Genomic DNA, 19624 nt, shown 5'->3' on the forward strand with positions numbered 1-19624 from the left:
GGAAACCCAAATAAATAAAATCTTGTGTTCATGGATTAGACTTAATATATAGTTAAGATGACAACAGTACTCAAAGCAATCTACAGATTCAGTGAAATGCTTATCAAAATCTCAATGGCTTTTTTTTTTTTTAAGAAATGGAAAGCCCGTTCTAAAATTCATGTGGAATTTCAACGGACCTCAAATAGCCAAAACAATTTTGAAAAATAGTAAAGTTGGAGGACTCACACTTCCCAATTTATTTATTTATTTAAAAATATTTTTTATTGATTTCAGAGAGGAAGGGAGAGGGAGAGTTAGAAACATCAATCAGTGATGAGGGAGAATCATTGTTCGGCTGCCTCCTGCACGCCCCCTGCTGGGGATCGAGCCTGCAACCCAGGCATGTGCCCTTGCCTGGAATTGAACCCAGGACCCTTCAGTTCACAGGCTGACTCTATCCACTGAGCCAAACCAGCTAGGGCACATTTCCCAATTTAAAAACTTACTATAGAGCTACAAGTAATAATAAAAAAAAAATGTGGCACTGACATAGGAACAGATATCCAGACAACAGAATAGAATTGAGAGCCAAGAAATAAACCCTTACATCAATGGTCAAGTTATTTTCTAATAGAAAGCCAGGACCATTCAAAGGGGGAAGAATAGTCTCTTTAACAAATTGTCTGAGAAGGCTTGATGTCCACATGCAGAAGAATGAACTTAGACCTTTATTTTATCCAGTATGCAAAAGTTAACTAAAAATGGGTCAAAGACCTAAATTTAAGAGGTAAAACTATAAAACGCTTAGACGAAAAAATAAGAGCAAATCAATATGATTTTAGATTTGACAATGGTTTATTAAATACAACACCTAGGCAACAAAGTAAATAAGATAAATGAGACTTAACTAAATTTTAAATAATTTTGCACCGAAGAACATCAACAGTGAAAAGGCAACCCACAGATGGGAAAAAATATTTGCAAATTACATATCCAGGCCCTGGCCAGTATGGCTCAGTTGGAGCATCTCTCCATGCACTGGAAGGTCACGGGTTCAATTCCTGGTCAGGGCACATAGCTAGGTTGCTGGTTTGATCTGTTGGGACACATATAGGAGGCAACTAATCGATGAATCTTTTTCACATCCGTGTTTCTCTCTTTCTCACTTCCTCCCTCTCTAAAATCTAAAGAATAAATAAAATCCTGTGTCCAGAATATATAAAGAACTACCACCTACAACAAATAGATGAACAATCCAATTAAAAAGAGAGCAAAGAACTTTGAATAGATATTTCTCCAAAGAAGATATACAAGTGACCCATAAGCACATGAAAAGATTTCTGTTATCATTACTCTCGAGGGAAATGCAAATTAAAACCAGATTTAAATACCACTTCACACTTACTAGAATGGCTATAATTTTTTAAAATTATGTTTTTATTGCCCTGGCTGGTTTGGCTCAGTGGATAGAGCCTTGGCCTGCAGTCTGAAGGGTTCTGAGTTCTATTCCAGTCAAGGGAACATTCCTGGGTTGTGGGCTCAATCCCCAGTAGGGGGCGTGCAGGAGGCAGTCAATCCAATGATTCTCATCATTGATGTTTCTATCTCTCCCCTCTTCCTCTCCGAGATCAATAAAAAAAATATATTTTTTTAAAAGTACGTTTTTATTGATTTTAGAGTGAGAAGAAGGGAGAAGGAGAGATACATCAATTTGGTTACCTTTCAGTACATGGGATGGCGTGGTGTTCAACAAAGTGAGCCACATCAGCCAGGGTTATAATTAAAAAATTTAAAAAAGGAAAATTACAATTGTTGCCAAGGATGTGGAGAAATTGGAATCCTCATATATAGCTGGTGGAAATAAAATGGTGTAGCCATTTTGGAAAACAGTTTGGCAGTTCCTCAAAAAGTTAAGCATATAGCCCGGCTTGCCGGCCAGCCGGCGTGGCTTGGTAGTTGAGCATCGACCTATGAACCAGAAGGTCATGATTTGATTTCCGGTCATGACACATGCCCAGGTTGCGGGTTGGATCCCCAGTGTGGGACAGGATAGCTCAGTTGGTTAGAGCGTTGTCCTGATATGCCAAGGTTGTGGATTTGATCCCGGGTCAGGGCACATATAAAAAGCAATAAATAAATGGACTTTTTAAACTGTTACATTAAAATTCATTGGTCATTCTTGTTCTTTGAATGAGTCTTTTTCCTAGAATGATTTGTAAAATAATGTGTTTCATTGGTCATTTGGAAAGGTTCACTGACTTAGGCAGATCATCCAAACGTCAACACATTTCATTATACAGGCATACCTCGGAGATACTGCGATTTGTATCCAGATCACCACAATAAAGTGAGCCATGATATTTTTGCAGGTAGAGTTTTGCCTTGAATTTTCAAAAAAGGCAACATCTGTAGCGCACAATAAAACAAAGCATAGTGAAATGAGATGTGCCTATATAATATCAAAATTGTATTTGCCTAGCTAGCATGGCTCAGTGGTTGAGCATCGACCTATGAACAGGAGGTCACAGTTCCATTCCTGGTCAGGGCACATGCCCAGCTTGTGGACTCTATCCCCAGTGTGGGGTGTGCATGAGGCAGCCAATCAATGATTGTCTCTCATCATTGATGTTTCTATCTCTCCTCACTTCCTCTCTAAACTCAATAAAAATATATTTTAAAAAGTCATATTTAATACTACTACCAGTCTCATCAGAAAAATGTTTAAAGTACTTGGAACCTGCCAACCTCAGAGTGGTGGACAGAAGTTTTCCAAAGTGCAAATTTTTGCTTCAAATCCCAAAATTTCTCATTGACAACAAATACTATCAGTTGTCATTTGACCACAAATACTTGAGTTTATAAGCTCACTGTTCATTTTTGAGAAAATGTCATATTACCAAGTCTGAATAACAACCATAGTTTGTGTCAACTGATCATTCGAATAAAATACTGTTCCATGAAAAGAGCAGCTAGTTCAGTTTTCAGCTTAATTGCGCAAGTGCTTTTACTTCAGACACCTCTGATATTTCTGTAGGCAGAAGTGCTTTATGCATGCTTCCCTCTTTATCACATAATATTAAAAAGACATGTGATCAAGGGTTGAGATTTTAACAAATTATTACATTTTCATTGCTTTCTCAAGGATATTAAATTAAACTAGATTTTTTTCTCCTGTGTGGCAATAATGATTATTACAACTGCTAGTATGGTTAAGTGCAACTGGCTTGATTTATGCTAAGACACCAGCAATTTTGCTCACCATTGTTTTTGCACTAAAGATTACAAATGTTAGCACAGTGAAAAAGGCATGTAAATTTTAATATTACTATGAAAATGATGTTTGCCTTTGGAGATCCCTTGAAAGGGTCTTGAGAACCCCTGAGGGTCATCTGCCTACACATGAGTACAAATGGCCTAACAGATTAGTAACTTTCACAGTGAGAATTTCAGGTCTTGGCAAGTTAGTGGAGAAGATATTTTGGTATATAGCCTTGTACTAATTCTCAGACCACACCTCCTAGGTGATCACTTCCTCTCATGAGCACTGGGTCAGCACACACAATTGTTATTTAGTCATGTTTCTTTAGCTCAGTGGAAGTGTCATTTTTGCTCTCCTGTCTATTGTCTCCAGAACTTTCCCTGGCTTATCTCTTGTTTTCTTACTTTCTAGAGGGGAAGATATAGAAAATAAGGAAGTCATCGTCCAGGAGCTGGAGGTAGGGAAAGAGGCTGACAACTTCTGGGAAAGTTCTTTAAGCCGACAATGTGTCCATGTCCAAATTTTAATTATTTCTCACCAACTGAGTCACAACCTCCACTTGATTACTTGGCTTCTCCCTGCCACATTTCCTCTGCAAAGAAATTTTACTGTTTTTTCCTGGGTAATTAAAGCCTATATCCTTTCTCAGTTTTCCTAGTTGAAGTGTCAGCACTTTTGAGGCTGAGAGTTTTGTTTCAACCAGAGCTCCCAGCCATGGGCAGCTCTCTTTTGTGGCAGCTGGCATAGAGAAAGCTTCCGGAGAAATGGAAGGACCGCCGCCTTCCAGGGCTCTGGGAAACCTCACCATCCCAACCACTGCCTGGTACTTGACGTCCAGGAAGTTCAACTGTAAATACAGAGACAAGGCTGCTGTGTCTTCATTTTAATTGGAAACATTTTCCATTGCTTTATTCCCACTTCATTTTCATTCCTTTTCCTAAAGCTCCTTTAGCTTTAGGTTTTCCCACAGGAAGACTAAGCAGGTGGACATTGTTATAAATTGGTAAAAGCACTGGGCAAGAGGTTAGAGTTCTGGGAACTGGTTCTGGATTCCAGTCCTGGCTGAGCCACTAATTAGCTGTGTGACCCTCAGCAAATCATTTATCTCTCTGTCTTGATTGCCTCATTGATAAACTAAGAATTTTAAAGTAATTTATTTTCTTCTAACTTCCCAACTCAGTGATTTATGACTATTGTGGTTTATGAAGACATATGTGCCACATTTCAAAGAATTCAAATATAATTAAATACACGAACACAATACTCAATGAAACAAAAAATTTGAGTCATAGCCTTAAAGATACTTGTGGCTCTTTGGCTAAGTGTTGGAAGTTACATTAGGATCTTGCAGAACCTCAGAGACATTATTATAAATAGCAATATAGGACGATGGCAGTTTTTTGCTTATTTTAATTGTGAGTAGAGCAGAATTTATTTCACTTTGCTTCAGTTAACGGGGCAGAGAAGAGCTCAAGGAAGCATAGTAAAGTGGAGAGAGCATAGACTTTAGAGCCAGTCAAACCTGGATTTGAATTCCAGTTTTGCCTCACAGCCTGATTTTGGGCAAGTGACCTACCTTCTCTGAATCTGTTTCCTTACCTGTCAGTGAGGTTGATAAATAATGCTTATTTTCAAGATTGTAGCAAGGATTAGAAATAGATATGTGCAATGCCTGTCACATAGTAGCTCAATAAATGGTAGCTAGAGAGCATTTATGTCTATTTGTAATCATACTAGAGGCCCGGTGCATGAATTTGTGCACAGGTGGGGTCCCTCTGGGTAGCCTGCAGGGATCAGGCTGAAACCAGCAGTCCAATGCCGCCTGCAGCTCCTACCTGCTGCTCCCGCTCATCCTGGCTCCACTGTGCCTGCCCTGGGCTTGCACCCAAGCAGTCCTGATCGGGAGAGGCTCGCGCTGCCACAGCAGCACTCGCCAGCCATGAGCCCTGCGTCTGGCGCCCTCCCAAAGGGAGTGGCCTGTGGGATCGGTCTGAAACTGGCTCTCTGACATCCCCCGAGGGGTCCCAGATTGCAAGAGGGCACAGGCCAGGCTGAGGGACCCACCAGTGCACGACTGGGCCAGGGAGGGACTGCGGGAGGGCTCCAGGATGTGTCTGGCCCATCTCGCTCAGTCCTGATCAGCTGGACCCCAGCAGCAATCTAACCTACTGGTTGGAGCATCTACCCCCTGGTGGTCAGTGCACATCATAGCGAGCGGTTGAGCAGCCTTAGCATATCATTAGCATATTACGCTTTGATTGGTTGTTCAGTTCTGCTGTTCAGTCTATTTGCATATTACCCTTTTATTATATAGGATTAGAGTTTTCAAAGTATTTTTTATATGTTCTCTTTTGCTCTCACTTGTTTTGAGGCAGATGTTATCATTCTCTTTCATTCATTTAGGAAATATTTATTGATAGGCAGTATAGCCTAATTGTTAAGAGTGTAAGCTCTGGAACCCCACTGCCTGGATTCATATCTTGGCTTCACCATTACTAGTTATGTAACCTTGTTATTCAGAAAGTCATTTTACCTCTTTTTGTCTGTTTCCTCATCTATAAAATGGGGATAATAGAAGTGTCTATCTCAGAGTTTTTGAGTATTAAATTAATTAAAAGCTTATCATTTTTCAGGATTCTATTCGTGTGGTCCTAGGAAATTTGGACAGTCTGCAGCCATTTGCTACGGAACACTTTGTTGTATTTCCCTGTATCCTTTCATTTCTGGATGGGAATGAGCTACAATTCACATTGTAGATTCAAATTGAAGCAATAAACCCATAGACAGTTTAGAAGGTAGGTCACGAAAAGGAGAAAAAGTCATCCCTAAAATAGTACTCAGGGATTCGTATTGACTTTCCTCATTCCTTAGCACCATTTCCCAGATAAAAGCAAATGGGAGAGAGTGTCCCACTTGAAATTCAAACATGGCGAAATCGTGTTGATCCCCTATCCATTTGTTTTGACACTGTACGTAGAGCTGAAATGGTTTAATGAAAACCTGTCAACTGGTAAGTAGAATGATGGCAGTGTGGGTGGTGGAGAAGAAAAAGGGGAAAGTTGAACATGCATGGTTAGTAGTGTAAGCTGAAGATTGGGCCCCAATACATACCACCCAGTGTAGAAGTCAGGAGCATGTGCTCCAACCCAGACTGCCTAGTTCAAATCCTGGTGGCCTTGCCACTTAATCTGAGTGACCTTCGACAAATTTCCTTTTTTTAAAAAATAAATCCTCACCCAAGGATATGTTTTTTAAAATTAATTTTTAGATAAATTTCTTAATCTTTCTGAAATGGTGAATAATAATAACAGTACCTATCTCATTGAGTTGTTAAAACCATAAAATATATAAATATTGGAGGTTGGAAAGTAAGTACACAGTCTGACAGTAATCACTCAGTGAAGGAACCTATTATATGAATACTTTATTCCATTTTAGAGGTTTCAGTAACTTTCAACTTAGTAGTATCTTAAAGTAGTATCTCCTACTTTTTAATCTGAGTCATTACTATTTTTATTTATAATGGGACAAGTAGACACCTGCAAGTTTGATTTGGAAAAGCATACAAAGGCCTTGCCTCAAAATATCTCCCCAATTAATTTGTCACTGGTGCCTGAAGTTCCACCTTTTGTTTCAGAGTTGGGGCCCCTTTTTAAGTGGCATATTGTTAGAATATAGTGTGAATCAAACTCTGAATTTTCAGCTTATAAATTATAATAGTTCTAAAATAGAGGAGGAAGAGATTTTTGAAGACTGTATTTCTAGGCTAGGTGGTACCAGGCAGAAGGGGAAAGAGAATACACGGAGGCTTGGTCTAGGCTAGGACCAGTTCTGAGAAGCAAATGGTAGCCAGAAATCCAGGTGAATCAGTGTCTTGACCCATTATAACATTTAAATGTCCTGTTACAGGGAAACGAATAGATGACAGTCCCCTTGGACTGGTAAGTTTGCCTTTTGTATAGAAAGTGAAAATGGCCTTTATTGTTTCATGTTGTTGAAAAATCCAAAAAAATCCAGCTCTAGTCCAGCCGGTGTGGCTCAGTGGTTGAGCATCAACCTATGAACCAGAGATCATGGTTCCATTCCTGGTCATATGCCTGGGTAGTGGGCTTCGTCCCCAATGGGGGACATGCAGGAGGCAGCCGATCAATGATGTTCTCATCATTGATGTTTCTTTCTCTCTCTCCCTTTCCCTTGTTCTCTGAAATCAATAAAAATATATTTTTTGAATTGGTTCTTGGGGGAAAAAAAAAAATCCTGCTCTGGTCTCTTCCTGTTCTCCCTTGTTGCTGCCCAGGTCCAGTCAGAATTGGATACGTGAGGTCATCTTTTCCCCCGTGGCTAACTTTCTAAGATTGTCCCTAACAGAATGTCTACCTTTACTTGCAACGTTGACAAAGTTGCCTTTGGCAACTTAAAGATGGGGAGTTCGTTGTGCCCTCATGAACTGTGAGCAACTCTGAAGTAGGAGGAATCACAGGCCTCTGGTTCCTCTCTGAAGGTCCCTGCTGAGAGGAAGGCAGCAGGAGCCATGAAGAAACGAAAGCGCATGGAATTGTCTGTCTCTCCCAGCAGACCAGGGCTGGACAGGTCAGTGGTCATGGGAGAGAGTTGAAATCTTGCATCCTGGTTAGGTCAGCTGTTGCTGTTGATTGTTCTTGACCTTACGCGAGTCACTTTCTCTCTCAGGGCTTCATTGGTATCTGCCTGTTCCAGTGGGTGGACTAAGGCAGCGGATGCCAACCGGTGGTCCGTGAGGTCCGAAAGGTTGGCAACCTCTGGACCAAGGAAAGGAAGCAAGTTAATATTTGCAGTGTAATTTGAACACAACCCCTTCCTCAGCAAAGTAGGATTCTTCTGTTCATTAAGACCAAGGCTGAGAAGAAATGCAATCAGATCTATACAGTTGTGTCCAATACATATTCAATGAGAACTTACTACCAGAAAACACAGTAAGAAGGCACAAGACTTAAAAAGTCCCAGGATATTATACAAAACATAGAACAAATAAAATGTAATTCTATTTTACCTAGTGAGCAGTAAGCTTTTAGAAATCTACCTTAAAAGATAGTCCAGCCCTAGCTGGTTTGGCTCAGTGGATAACACGTTGGCCTACAGACTGAAGGGTCCTGGGTTCAATTCCAGTCAAGGGCACATGCCTGGGTTGCAGGTTCAATCCCTAGTGTGGGGGCGCAGGAGGCAGCTGATCAATGAATTTCTCGCATCGTTGATGTTTCTCTCTCCTCCCTCTCTGAAATCAATAAAAATACATTAAAAAAAAAAAAGGATAGTCCAGTCTAGCCCGGCCAGTGTGGCTCAGTGGTTGAGTATCAACCTATGAACTAGGAGGTCACAGTTTGATTCCTGGTCAAGGCACATGCCCAGGTAGTGGGCTCAATCGCCAGTAGGGGGCATGTGGGGGACAACCGATCAGTGATTCTCATCATTGATGTTTCTGTTCCACTCCCTCTCTGAAATAAATAAAAATACATTTTTTTATATATTTTATTGATTTTTTACAGAGAGGAAGGGAGAAAGACAGAGAGTCAGAAACATCGATGAGAGAGAAACATCGATCAGCTGCCTCCTGCACATCCCCCACTGGGGATGTGCCCGCAACCCAGGCACATGCCCTCGACCGGAATCGAACCTGGGACCCTTCAGTCCCCAGGCCGACGCTCTATCCACTGAGCCAAACCGGTTTCGGCAAATAAAAATACATTAAAAAAAACAGATTTTCAGAAAATTTATATATAAAAAAAAGTCCAGTCTAAAATATAAATGTCTATAAGAGGGTACCAGTTGTTGGGTGAGGTGCTGCGATATGTGATATTAGGTGGAATATTGAGCACATTGCTAACATGTGGAAGTTGCTATTGAGGAGGCTACTTATTTTCTTTTTTTGATTCTCTGTCGGACAAAATGAGTCAGTAAAACAATTCAGTCATTCTTATTAGCACCCAGAGAAAGCCGCTGGAATAATCTTAGGTGTGGTTTGCTCCGCAGCACAAAGTGCTTTCAACCCAGGTGCACAGAGAGCAGCAGCTTTTTTCCTGGGACGGTGGGGGCCCCAAGACATACAGGAACAGTGAAGGTAGACCACGAGGGAGCTGACTTCTACACCCTCCTGGTGCACACGGCGGAGAAGAGTGGGAAACTCCTTTCCCAGCCAGGTGGAATGTGAGGGTACTTGGAGGTGTGAAGCTTTGTGTCTCTCCATTTGACTGAATTTTCTGTGGAACTGAAGCTTCATATCTTCCCTTTCTCTGGGTTTTGATGCACGATCAGGTATTTCAAAGTCTGATACCTGCTGTCAGTCCATTTACCTTTTCTCAACCACTAGGTCCCTACATGTCTCAAATTGGGATTCTACTGTGAGTTAAAGCAGCACCCAAAGAGAAGTTGGCCACACAATTTATTCTGCAGGCCAGAGTGGTATAAAAATAGCCAACCTGCTGAAATATTCATTTGAGCCACGTTTGCTTGAATGTGGTGATGTTGCTGCTGCCAGTAACATTTCCTGGGCTTTTTCCCCACCTCAGGGCCACGATGAGGACTTCCAGCCAAGGTCCCAGCAAAAAGAAGTTCCTCATGGAAACCAGCAGGGTAAGCACTGCAATGGAGGCTTCCAAGCTCTTGACTGTTCCTGCTCTGTTACAATCAAGTCAGGATTCCTGTTACCAGCACATCTCGGTCCTTAATACAGCTGAGTTGACCGAACTCATTCTCAGGTTTCACCATCTGCGGAACAACATTCAACCATTCTATCCTTGCCACAGCCTGTCTCAAAAGTGGCTGCATAACACTACACATCGGGGAATCCTTCTCTTCTCAGCTTAAAAAGCTGCTGCTTATACTTACAGCTGAAATAAGAAAAGAGGTCTGTTGAACTGAGGTAGGATCCGATAAAGGATTTTCTTTTTAGAAACCTTTTTGCCTTCTACATTGGGGCCTGAGTCTAGGAACATCTAGAGCTAGGCATAAGCACAGGACACTAGTAAGAGAAAACTTAATTAGAGCAGCGATGGGTTGGCCCCAATAGTATTTGATTTCATTTGTGATGTCTGTTCCCCACTTAGGTATTCATAATTCTGCTATGCCTCCATTTCAGGGCTTTTCTGTAGTAGTCTCTAAAATAGTACCCTTTTTCTTTTCCTTTTCTTTCAAAATAGCTGTTATTTAATGGCTTTTTCTTCTCTCTCTCCAAAGTAGCTCTGACCTTGAATATCCAAACACTCTTAACTCATCGCCCTTACCTTCCCAGGACTCCATGATATGATCAGTTAATCAGCAAACATTTTTGCATTCATTCAGCAAACTTTTAGTTAGTCTACTATGTGCCAGGTACTAAGGATATCAGAATCTCACCTAAAAATGCCAACAGTGTAAGCTAGGCAGACCATTACTGATAGATATGCTATGTGCAGGAATAAAGGCACCACAAAGGATATCCTCACCCAGATTAGGTGGATGTGAAGGAGGGTTCCTATAGTAGCTCAGAGTAGCTCAAAGAATTAAGGCCAAGAGGAGAGAGTGCAGTGCATTTGGTGACTCCAAGCCAGTGCCCCTGGAGCTTGGGAGGTGTTACTGGAGAGTCAGCACTGGCTGGATCATGAAAGGCCTTAAGGCTGCCTTCAAGATGACAGGAATTCCCTAAAGCATTTTTAAGTAGAAAAGTAAAATGATTTTCATTCTTAAATGATTCTCTCTCTCCTGTTTGCAAGGCATTGTGTGAGATGTGGGGGCGCCCCAAAACATGTAAAATTTGGTTTCTTTTAGTTTATCATATAGTTGGAGGAAGAATGTACCCTTTGGGACTCAGACCTCTACCTGTGTGGGCAGGTGTGAGCTACAGGGCCTCCTTGTGCCATGGCCAACTGGTCCTGCAGTGATTTTAGGTAGTTGGTTGCCCTCTTCTCTCCTCCCATCCTTTAGAGAGGGAAGAAGAACTGAAGAAGTACAATAGGAGTACATGAAGCTTTGGCGAACAAAGATGCTTTATACAACCAAGATAATTACTGTTTAAGGAACATTCCCTTCACCGTCTCCCTTCTACCTTCCTATTCTTAGTTTGACAAATCATCTCCTTCAAGAACAGTACTCACAGTTTCTTATTCAACATAATTACCGTTTCAACCTGATACTGAGTTTAGAAAAAAACTCTGAGCAAGAAAGAAACCCAAAAGGAACATGTTTATTGACTTTGACTCAAAGCCCAAAGACAGTCTCCATTGTAGATCCTGTTCCCAGAGAGAGGATTTCTCCTAAATTAAAGTGATCACAGTGACTCTCAGTGTAAGTCACTTGAGCTGTAAAAAATTGAATTTGCTCCTATGGTCCAATGCTTAATATTTTCTCTCCCCTTTGGGGGAAGTTAGGGTGTAAGATCACAGTGTGGATTATACACGTCTGAACACATTGAGAGCCTATGTGGGGAAAGCTTAAAAGAATACAACACGTCTGAATAAGGTCTCTGTTCCATAAAAGGTGTTTTGGGGAGAAGGGAAGACTCATTCATTCCTTTTGTTACCCCAGTTCCAAGACTTAGAGATCCAGAGATTGGAAGGATAAAAAATGGGGGAGAGCCCAGACGGTATGGCTCAGTGGTTGAGCATCGACCTATGAACCAGGAGGTCACGGTTCAATTCCCGATCAGGGCACATGCCCAGGTTGTGGGCTCGATCCCCATTGTGGGGCATGCAGGAGGCAGCTGATCCATGATTCTCTCTCATCATTGATGTTTCTATCTCCCTCTCCCTTTTTTGAAATCAATTAAAAAAAAATTTAATTAAAAAAAATAAATGGGGGAGAACAGAATTATGGTCCAGAGGTAAAACACATTGCCATGTGTGTTGGTTGTTTTGTTTTGTTTTTGCCATCTCTGCTTGCATTGCACTTCTAAGCAGATCTGGCCCTGAACATACGGGAGCAACCTTGTGTTTGGTTTTCAGAGTATTGTGTCCCATTGGATGTCCCAGATGATACCCTCAGTCTTATTTCGGGCCATAATGTTTTTCCCTCTCTTGACATTTGCCTAAGAAGACCTCTCTCAAGATTTCAAGAGAACAGAAAAGCTCAATTATCTTGTGAGGGGAAGTTCCCCTGGTTCAGAAGTAGGCTTTACCTCTGCCCTAGGGCCTTTGCCCTTCTGGTTCCCACTACCAACCTTACTAGATGCTTTCATTAGGGTCAGTGCATCAGGATTGAAGCCCCAAACCACAGTTTCATTAAAATTGTAAGAATCATCCGTTCAAGCTAGAAATCAGAGCTGGGCCCTCTGAATTCCATATCAACCCTGTCTAGAAGAGGTAAGAGATGTCTTTTTCCTTCCCAGACTTTCCTTTCATTTTTATAGGAATACTAGAGGCCCAGTGCACGAATTCATGCACGGGTGGGGTCTCTTGGCCTGGCCAGCAATAGAGGCCTATGGTGGCTGGTGGCAGGGGGCACAGGAGGTTGGCTGTGGGAGTGCACTGACCACCAGGGGGCAGCTCCTGCATTGAGCGTCTGCCCCCTGGTGGTCAGTGCAACTCATAGCGGCTGGTCAACTGGTCATTGGGTCATAACGGTCGCTTAGGCTTTTGTGTATATATAGATGACTTAAGTGGCTGTCCATGTAGCCTGGAATTTGATGGTTTGTGGAAAAGCTCATATCAGAAATATCAGCTTATGCTTAGGATGGGGGCTATATTCTAACTTCCCTAGTCGCTTGCCATGCTTCTGCCTCCCAGACCTACTTGGATAGCATGCAGCTCTTGCTGTAGAATTCTTCACCAGCACTGCTTGGTAGTCAGGCCCTCAAGTTCCATAAAAGGTGTTTGGGGGAAAATGGGAAGGAAGGGCAAACCCATTCATTCCCTTTGTTACCCCTGGTGAGGGGAGTGGTCAGTTGGTAGAGATTCCCAAAGAAAACATGATCCAAGTCTCTGGCGCTCAGGTTGTCCACTGGAAATGTGGGTTTGGAACTAGGTTGTAGGATGTCAAAAGGGAAAGCACAAGGAGAAATCATGAGATGTGCTGTAGTGTGCTGATTGCTTATGCTGTGGTATGTTTCCCCTGCCCAGCTCTAGCCATGCTGATCGTATTTATCACATCCATTCTGGAACGGCCTGCTCTCTCTGACCACCTCCTAACCCCCATTTACCCCCATTATGACAAAATCCCACTCATCCATCAAGGCTCCATTCAAGTAGCACTTCCCTGTGAGGTCTTCCTTGACTAGCTGCCACCTGCTCTATTCACGTCCTCCTCATCAACCACAGCACTCCATGTAGACTCGTGGGGTAGTCTTATCACACCGCCTTATAAGACTTAGTCTACGTGTCAGTTTACCACATAGATTATACTTTTCTCCACAGGAAAGTTAAGGTCCTCCAGATTTCTGAAGCCTCGGTATTCTCCCATTATTAATAGTTGGCACTCAGTAATACAGAATAATAAATTAAACCCAGCTCGGTTTATTTTCAGCTCTTAAATTGTTATTTTAGAAGGACAGTAGTTAGGAAGCTGAAATGGGGAAAGGACATCATACCGAAGGAAATATAGAACCTGCCTGAGCAGTCAGAAGCCAGGCCCCCAGCTCTGATGTGAAATCAATTCACCAACAAATAGCATTCAGACCCCAAGCTGTATAAGAGTAAAGTTTAAAACTTTTTTTGGTCCTCTTTTTATCAGAACATGGAAAGAAACACCCAGCAGAAATGTCAGGAGACTCCAGCATTTGATGGCACTGATGTCCAGGAACAGGGTAGGTTCTGGGAAGTGCATTTATTCTCCTTTAATACTTGTCCTGTCCCCTTTAGTTTTCTGATGAGCAGAGCAGCACAGAGCTCTGAGTCTGGGCGTGTGTCTTGCTTCCATGGAGGTGCCTGTTGGCCACCCTCCAGTCTAGGGGCTTGCCCTTGAGTAACAGAAGCCACCCCTCACCCAGCTCCCTAGAGAAGCGGAGGGAGGCAATGCATGTCCTTCCCCTGCTTTTGGTAGTGAAACTGATGCTCCCAATCTTTCACATTTCCATGCGGGGTGATAAGTTTTACAAAGAAGTTAGAAAGGATGGATGACTTTTTTGTCTTAGTGGAGAATGACCTCTGGGAAGCTGTCACTTCTCTTCCCTTCGGGGCATTAGTGTTAATATTTTTTTAAAATATATTTTATTGATTTTTTACAGAGAGGAAGGGAGAGGGATTGAGAGCTAGAAACATCGATGAGAAAGAAACATCGATCAGTTGCCTCCTGCACACTCCCTACTGGGTATGTGCCCGCAACCAAGGTACATACCCTTGACCGGGATCGAGCCTGGGACCCTTGAGTCCGCAGGCCGACGCTCTATCCACTGAGCCAAACCGGTTAGGGCTAGTGTTAATATTGAAGGTGCAGCGGATGCTCAGCAAGGCTGGGGATGCATGTTGACGTGTTTCCCTTCTAACTCGCTGGTCTTCTGCCCAGCATGGGGACTCGGTATGGGCTGCAGTTATCACAGATACAGGAATGTAAGCAAGTGAGTTCTTCAACAAGTTGTCATTCCATGTGAAGACACCAGCCATGGTAGGTGGCTGCGACTTAAATAGTGTAAAAATCTCAGAGGCCTGACTTTGAAAATAACTCCAAGGTCAGAATAGCATCTTACTGGGCTGGGATGAATTTGGGAAAGTCAGAACAAATAATGCATCTGGCTTTAAGAAATCCTGGTGTGAGGCTGCCCTTGGCTCATGCTGAGGGTGTCCTGCCTTCTGCTCATATGAAAGTAGCCTCCGGACTAACACTTTCCCTGCCTGAGTGTTTTCCTTGCAGGTTCTAGGTGGGAGGACAGCCTAGCGGGGGAGATTACCCCACCATTGCAGCAAAGCAATCCGCCTCCACCTGCAGGACCCACAGACCTGGGGACCAGTGGCTTCTTTGGGTTTTTGAGGTAAGACAGACTTCTCTCCTGCCATCAAACTGAGACCCAGGGTGAAGTAGCTCCAGAGTCTGTCTCATTGGGTCTCTCAGGGAAAATAGAGTAGGAAATAACAGCAGATTACCTGCAGAATCTGTTTGTCCAGGATAGATGATGAAAATGAGATTGAGCACAAGGCCACTAATTGTGAATTTAATACAAATGGCGTCCTGTTCATGTTTACACACCCCACCTGATGTGCCTGCATTGGGCCTGGTTCCATAAATCCTGCTTCTCGTCGTACTTGGCTCTTTTAGATGATTTGGTTACCAAAACGCTTCCATTCTCCCCTCTGAGTCTAGGCTGTGTCTTCAGAGTCTTCAGAGAGTTAGCAAATCCCTTTGTCTAGCTAGAGCTCAGCCATCCCACTGCAATTCTTTATTTCCCCTGCCTAAGTATAATCTAATTTGGGTACCAGACTTGAATTTTCACTCTGTGGTTCCCTAGAGCAAAAATGCCCTCGCTAAGGGAGCCCTGATGCGACCTGGGAGAAGAGAAGGGACCGCTGGAGTCTCAAGCTGTTCTGCTTTCTTCCTTGCAGCTCTCTCTTCCCATTCCGGTATTTCTTCAGAAAGAGCAGCCAGTGAGCCTTCCAGTGCAGCCGTGGGAAGTCTCCTCTGCTTGTGACACTCAAGTCATGGGGAATGAGAGCCCCAAACTCCCCGAGTCCTCTCGCTGGTTTGTCCTGTTTCGCCTCTTTCCAATAAAAATTTTTTCAATTTAAAACTAAGAAAAGCATAGAACTTTCTAAAATGCTCTAGTCTGAGAATTGCACTGCTCTGAGGTTGAGTTTAGATCTTTCATCTCCAGCACTTAGGATCCTTATGGCAGTAAATTATTTATGAACAGTTATTGACTGAGTTGAGTGAAGTGGAGTGTGAGAGAGAGCAAACTCTTTCCTCAAGATACAGAGAAGCAATTCCTGAAACCTCCCCGGGTCTGCCTGGTTCTTGTTGACAGGATGCTTTGGGTGGGTGCGGTCTGTACCTCACTGCAAACTTTAAGTCCCCTGCCAGCGGTTAGGGTCTTGCCAGACTCACTGTCGGGACAGACAGATTAGATTCCTGTTGTATGGCCAGAGAGGATCAAAGTAATTGTGGGAATTTAGGGAAACTCATTTTAGCTGAGGACAAAGGAATAATTTTTTAACTGTTAGTGATGTTTAGTATTACAATGGACCGCCTTGGGAAGTAATGAGCCCTTGTCACCTCTAGTCTTTAAACGGCTGTTTTATCTGTCAGGTGCTGGGAGGTTCCCAAGATGAGTGGGAACCTTGGGGCTGGACTGCTTGGATCCCGTGGAGACTCCTTGTTTTGCTGCCTTCAGCTGGGGTGGGGAGAAGAGAAGAGGTGGGCTGCTGCAAAAGGGCCTGGGACCTGAAGGGGAAGCCGGCGGGTGTCGGGACTGGAGGACTAGGGACAAGTTGCATTTACAGCCTTTGCCCTATTGTCCCAAGCTCAGCCTGCTTCACAAAGCTGCCGAGAGGCACAGTCCGGAATCTGGAGACCTGAGTGCGTCCGACTGACTAGCTTACAGTGAAGCTTTGGCAGAGTCGCTTTCTCTCTGGTTCATATTTTCTCATCTGAAAAATGAAGGGGTAGGATTTGATGAGCTCTCAAGTGCCTTCCAGCTCTGGCGGTCCCTGCAGCTGGCTCTGCTTTCTGAGCAGGACCCTGAGGCAGTGACCCTGGGGTGGGGGGCCAATCACCTGATTTCCACCCCACACAAGCCCCTGTAGCTACTGGTGGCCGGGGGGGGGGGGTCTTTTTCCAACTTGCCACACTCTTGTCCTGAGTGTAATTTGGCACCATGCATGGACAGCAGATTTGGGTTCCCAGTCAGCCCTGACATGAACAGCTCTGTGACCTTCAGTAACACTCCTCTGATCTTTAGTTGCCTCACCTGTAAAACCAGAGCCAGAGCTGGACTGAATGATGGGATTTGCTGGGGTCAACAGCTTCAGGGCTCTTCCTGGCGCCAGATCTCTTGGCCCAGTGACCAGGAGAAGCCCACTCTGCAGCTGACCCCCAGGGTGAGAAGCCTGTCACTTGACAGTGGAAGCGAAGCTCTGACATTGACCTAGAACTCCCTCTCCCCCGGCTCTGCCTCCTAGCACATCTCAGCAGACTGCCCCTGGTGTAATTTCTTTTTTTGAAGATATTACAGGAAAGGCGAGTGGCAGCTGCCTTAAGTTTTGACTTTGACCTAAGCGGTCAGTCTCTCCAGGTTGCTCTCCCATGCAGCTGGAGAACCCATGGCTACAACCAGCCACAGCCCTTGGAAACATGCTGTCATCTCCCCTGTCCTTAAGAATCTCCCAGACTCTTTCCTCTGTGGTGGATTAAGGAGACCGGTGGAGCTGAGTTTAGTAGGGTTATTTTTTTTTAATAGATTTTTATTGATTTCAGAGAGGAAGGGAGAGGGAGAGAGATAGAAACATCAATGATGAGAGAGAATCATTGATCGGCTGCGTCCTGCACTCCCCCTACTGGGGATTGAGCCCACAACCCAGGCATGTGCCCTTTACCTGAATCAAACCCGGAACCTTCCAGTCCGCAGGCCGATGTTCTATCTACTGAGCCAAACTGGCTAGTAGTAGGGTTTTAAAAAAATATGTTTTTATATTTAGGGAGAGGAATAGAGAAATAGAAACTTCATTGAGAAACATCATCGATCGGTTGTCTCTTGTACACCCCCTACTGGGGATCCAGTCCACAACCCAGGCATGTGCCCTAACCAGGAATTGAACCAGTGACCTCTTGGTTCATAGGTCGCCACTCAACCATTGCACCATGCTGGCCAGGCATTCGTAGTTTTAAGGTTGGGGTGGTGAGGCCCTCAATATGAGTGTTCTGCCCAAGGCCACACAGCAGAGAACCCAGGTGGCAACAATTCAGCCCCGTCTTGGGCCCTCTCTCCAGCTGCACACAGCCGCCCACTCCACCAGCTAGCGCCTGGGCTTCTCGCCATACCTCACTTCCCCAGCCCTGACCTCCGGCAGCTTTTGGGCAGAAAAGAGGAGAAAGCAGCCGATGCCACTCCCCCCAACCACACCTCAGACAAGAGCTGGATCTCCCAGGTGGGATCGCTGAGGGCTGAGGCCTGAGGCTGGGCAGCAGGCCTGAAAGCCGATCTCCAAGAAGGCGTGGCTCCCGAATGCTGGCAGATAAAAATCCGGAGAACCAGCAAGTCTGGAGACCAGCAGCAGGCTGCTCAAGGAGCATTCAGCAAGCCACTCAGCTCCTGGGCCTTGGAAGTGGTAAGCCCCTGAGGCAGGAGCCTGAGGGACCGGGGGCTGCAGATGGGGTCCTAGAGGCCAAGATGGGGCAGATGGCGGGAGGCAGATGTTCGTGCTCCAGATGGTGGGAGAAAGGCAGGGGGAAACCACCACAGCGGGCTGACAGATCACATCTAGAGACTGCTGCTCACAGATACCCATCCAGAGAGACGCACAGGCAGACTCACCGGAAGGCGGGGACAGGGAAAAGTCAGCCCCACAGGCTGGCCGCACCCCAGTCAGATAGGCTAACGGAGCCCTGGCTCATTCACCTGGAAGCATCCTGCATTTAAAGAACTTCCCCTTCCCCTGCACACGATCTAGAGAATGTCCACTGTTTCAGATGCCCATGGCGTCCCCCCAAACCCTGTTCTGCCTGCTGTTCCTGGTGATCACTGAAGGCTGGGGTCAGCAGGCGGCCATCCCAGGCTGCCACCTGCACCGTGAGTCACCCCGGGAGCAGAGGGCTGGGTGGGAGCAGAGCCGATGGGCTGGACAGAGGGGCAGGCAGCACCCTCGATGGACCCACGGAGGAAACAGGCAGTGGGAGCTGGGTGAGCCTTCGCAGAGGCACCGTCGACAACTCGCCTGTCTCCTCCTAGCCTTCAATGTGACGGTGCGCAGCGATCGCCAAGGCACCTGCCAGGGCTCCCACGTGGCACAGGCTTGCGTGGGCCACTGCGAGTCTAGCGCCTTCCCTTCCCGGTACTCAGTGCTGGTGGCCAGTGGCTACCGACACAACGTCACCTCCATCTCTCAATGCTGCACCATCATTGGCCTGAGGAAGGTGAGGGGGCCCATTGGGAGAGACAGAGGAGACGGGGGTCTAAAATGGCTCAAAGAAGGGGACTGGAACCGAATCCCTCTCCCACAGGTGAAGGTGCAGCTGCAGTGTGGGGGGGGCCGGAGGGAGGAGCTGGAGATCTTCACGGCCAGAGCCTGCCAGTGTGACATGTGTCGCCTCTCACGCTACTAGTCCACCCTGTCCCCACCTTCCTCCCCTTGGTCAGAGGGGCAAGGTGGAGTACATCCCGTGTATCCTGAGCATCACTGAGGACAGCAGCTTCAACCCCCTGAAATCTGCCTCTTCCCTGCCTCTGCCGCCTCCTGGCCAGTGTTTCATCATTTCACTTCCCTCTTTGGCCCCATCCCTTAATAAAGCAAGCAGTCC

At 45.0% G+C, this 19624-nt stretch overlaps 2 protein-coding genes and 1 non-coding gene across 3 annotated transcripts in view; 2 read left to right on the forward strand and 1 right to left on the reverse strand.

Annotated features, from left to right (window-relative positions):
* MAJIN (membrane anchored junction protein) overlaps positions 1-18282 on the forward strand; it is a 30344-nt gene extending 12062 nt beyond the window's left edge. The window contains exons 3-11 of the mRNA XM_059710913.1: positions 3653-3698; positions 5875-5950; positions 6126-6251; positions 7151-7182; positions 7743-7831; positions 9784-9847; positions 13916-13988; positions 15032-15149; positions 18162-18282. Of these exons, the coding sequence (XP_059566896.1) occupies positions 3653-3698; positions 5875-5950; positions 6126-6251; positions 7151-7182; positions 7743-7831; positions 9784-9847; positions 13916-13988; positions 15032-15149; positions 18162-18282 (745 nt within the window). The remainder of the gene's footprint in view (positions 1-3652; positions 3699-5874; positions 5951-6125; positions 6252-7150; positions 7183-7742; positions 7832-9783; positions 9848-13915; positions 13989-15031; positions 15150-18161) is intronic.
* LOC132242422 (small nucleolar RNA SNORA44) lies at positions 17335-17467 on the reverse strand. The gene has a single exon (XR_009454616.1). It is a non-coding gene; the product is annotated as a small nucleolar RNA SNORA44 (small nucleolar RNA).
* A 514-nt stretch (positions 18283-18796) lies between the features above and the next one.
* On the forward strand, positions 18797-19429 carry GPHA2 (glycoprotein hormone subunit alpha 2). Its single transcript, XM_059710177.1, has 3 exons — positions 18797-18896; positions 19056-19240; positions 19328-19429. Exons 1-3 carry the CDS (start codon positions 18797-18799, stop codon positions 19427-19429), a joined length of 387 nt encoding a protein of 128 aa, XP_059566160.1.
* The last annotated feature ends 195 nt before the right edge of the window (positions 19430-19624 follow it).

Source organism: Myotis daubentonii, chromosome 9 (genome assembly GCF_963259705.1).
Source record: "Myotis daubentonii chromosome 9, mMyoDau2.1, whole genome shotgun sequence".
Lineage (NCBI taxonomy): Eukaryota > Metazoa > Chordata > Mammalia > Chiroptera > Vespertilionidae > Myotis > Myotis daubentonii.

Excerpts from the sequence above, each read along its gene's own strand:
- GPHA2 (XM_059710177.1), top strand. The coding sequence starts at position 18,797 with ATGCCCATGGCGTCCCCCCAAACCCTGTTCTGCCTGCTGTTCCTGGTG. Across the intron at positions 18,897-19,055 it reads CCCAGGCTGCCACCTGCACC|CCTTCAATGTGACGGTGCGC; the intron begins GTGAGTCACCCC and ends GTCTCCTCCTAG. Across the intron at positions 19,241-19,327 it reads CCATCATTGGCCTGAGGAAG|GTGAAGGTGCAGCTGCAGTG; the intron begins GTGAGGGGGCCC and ends CCTCTCCCACAG.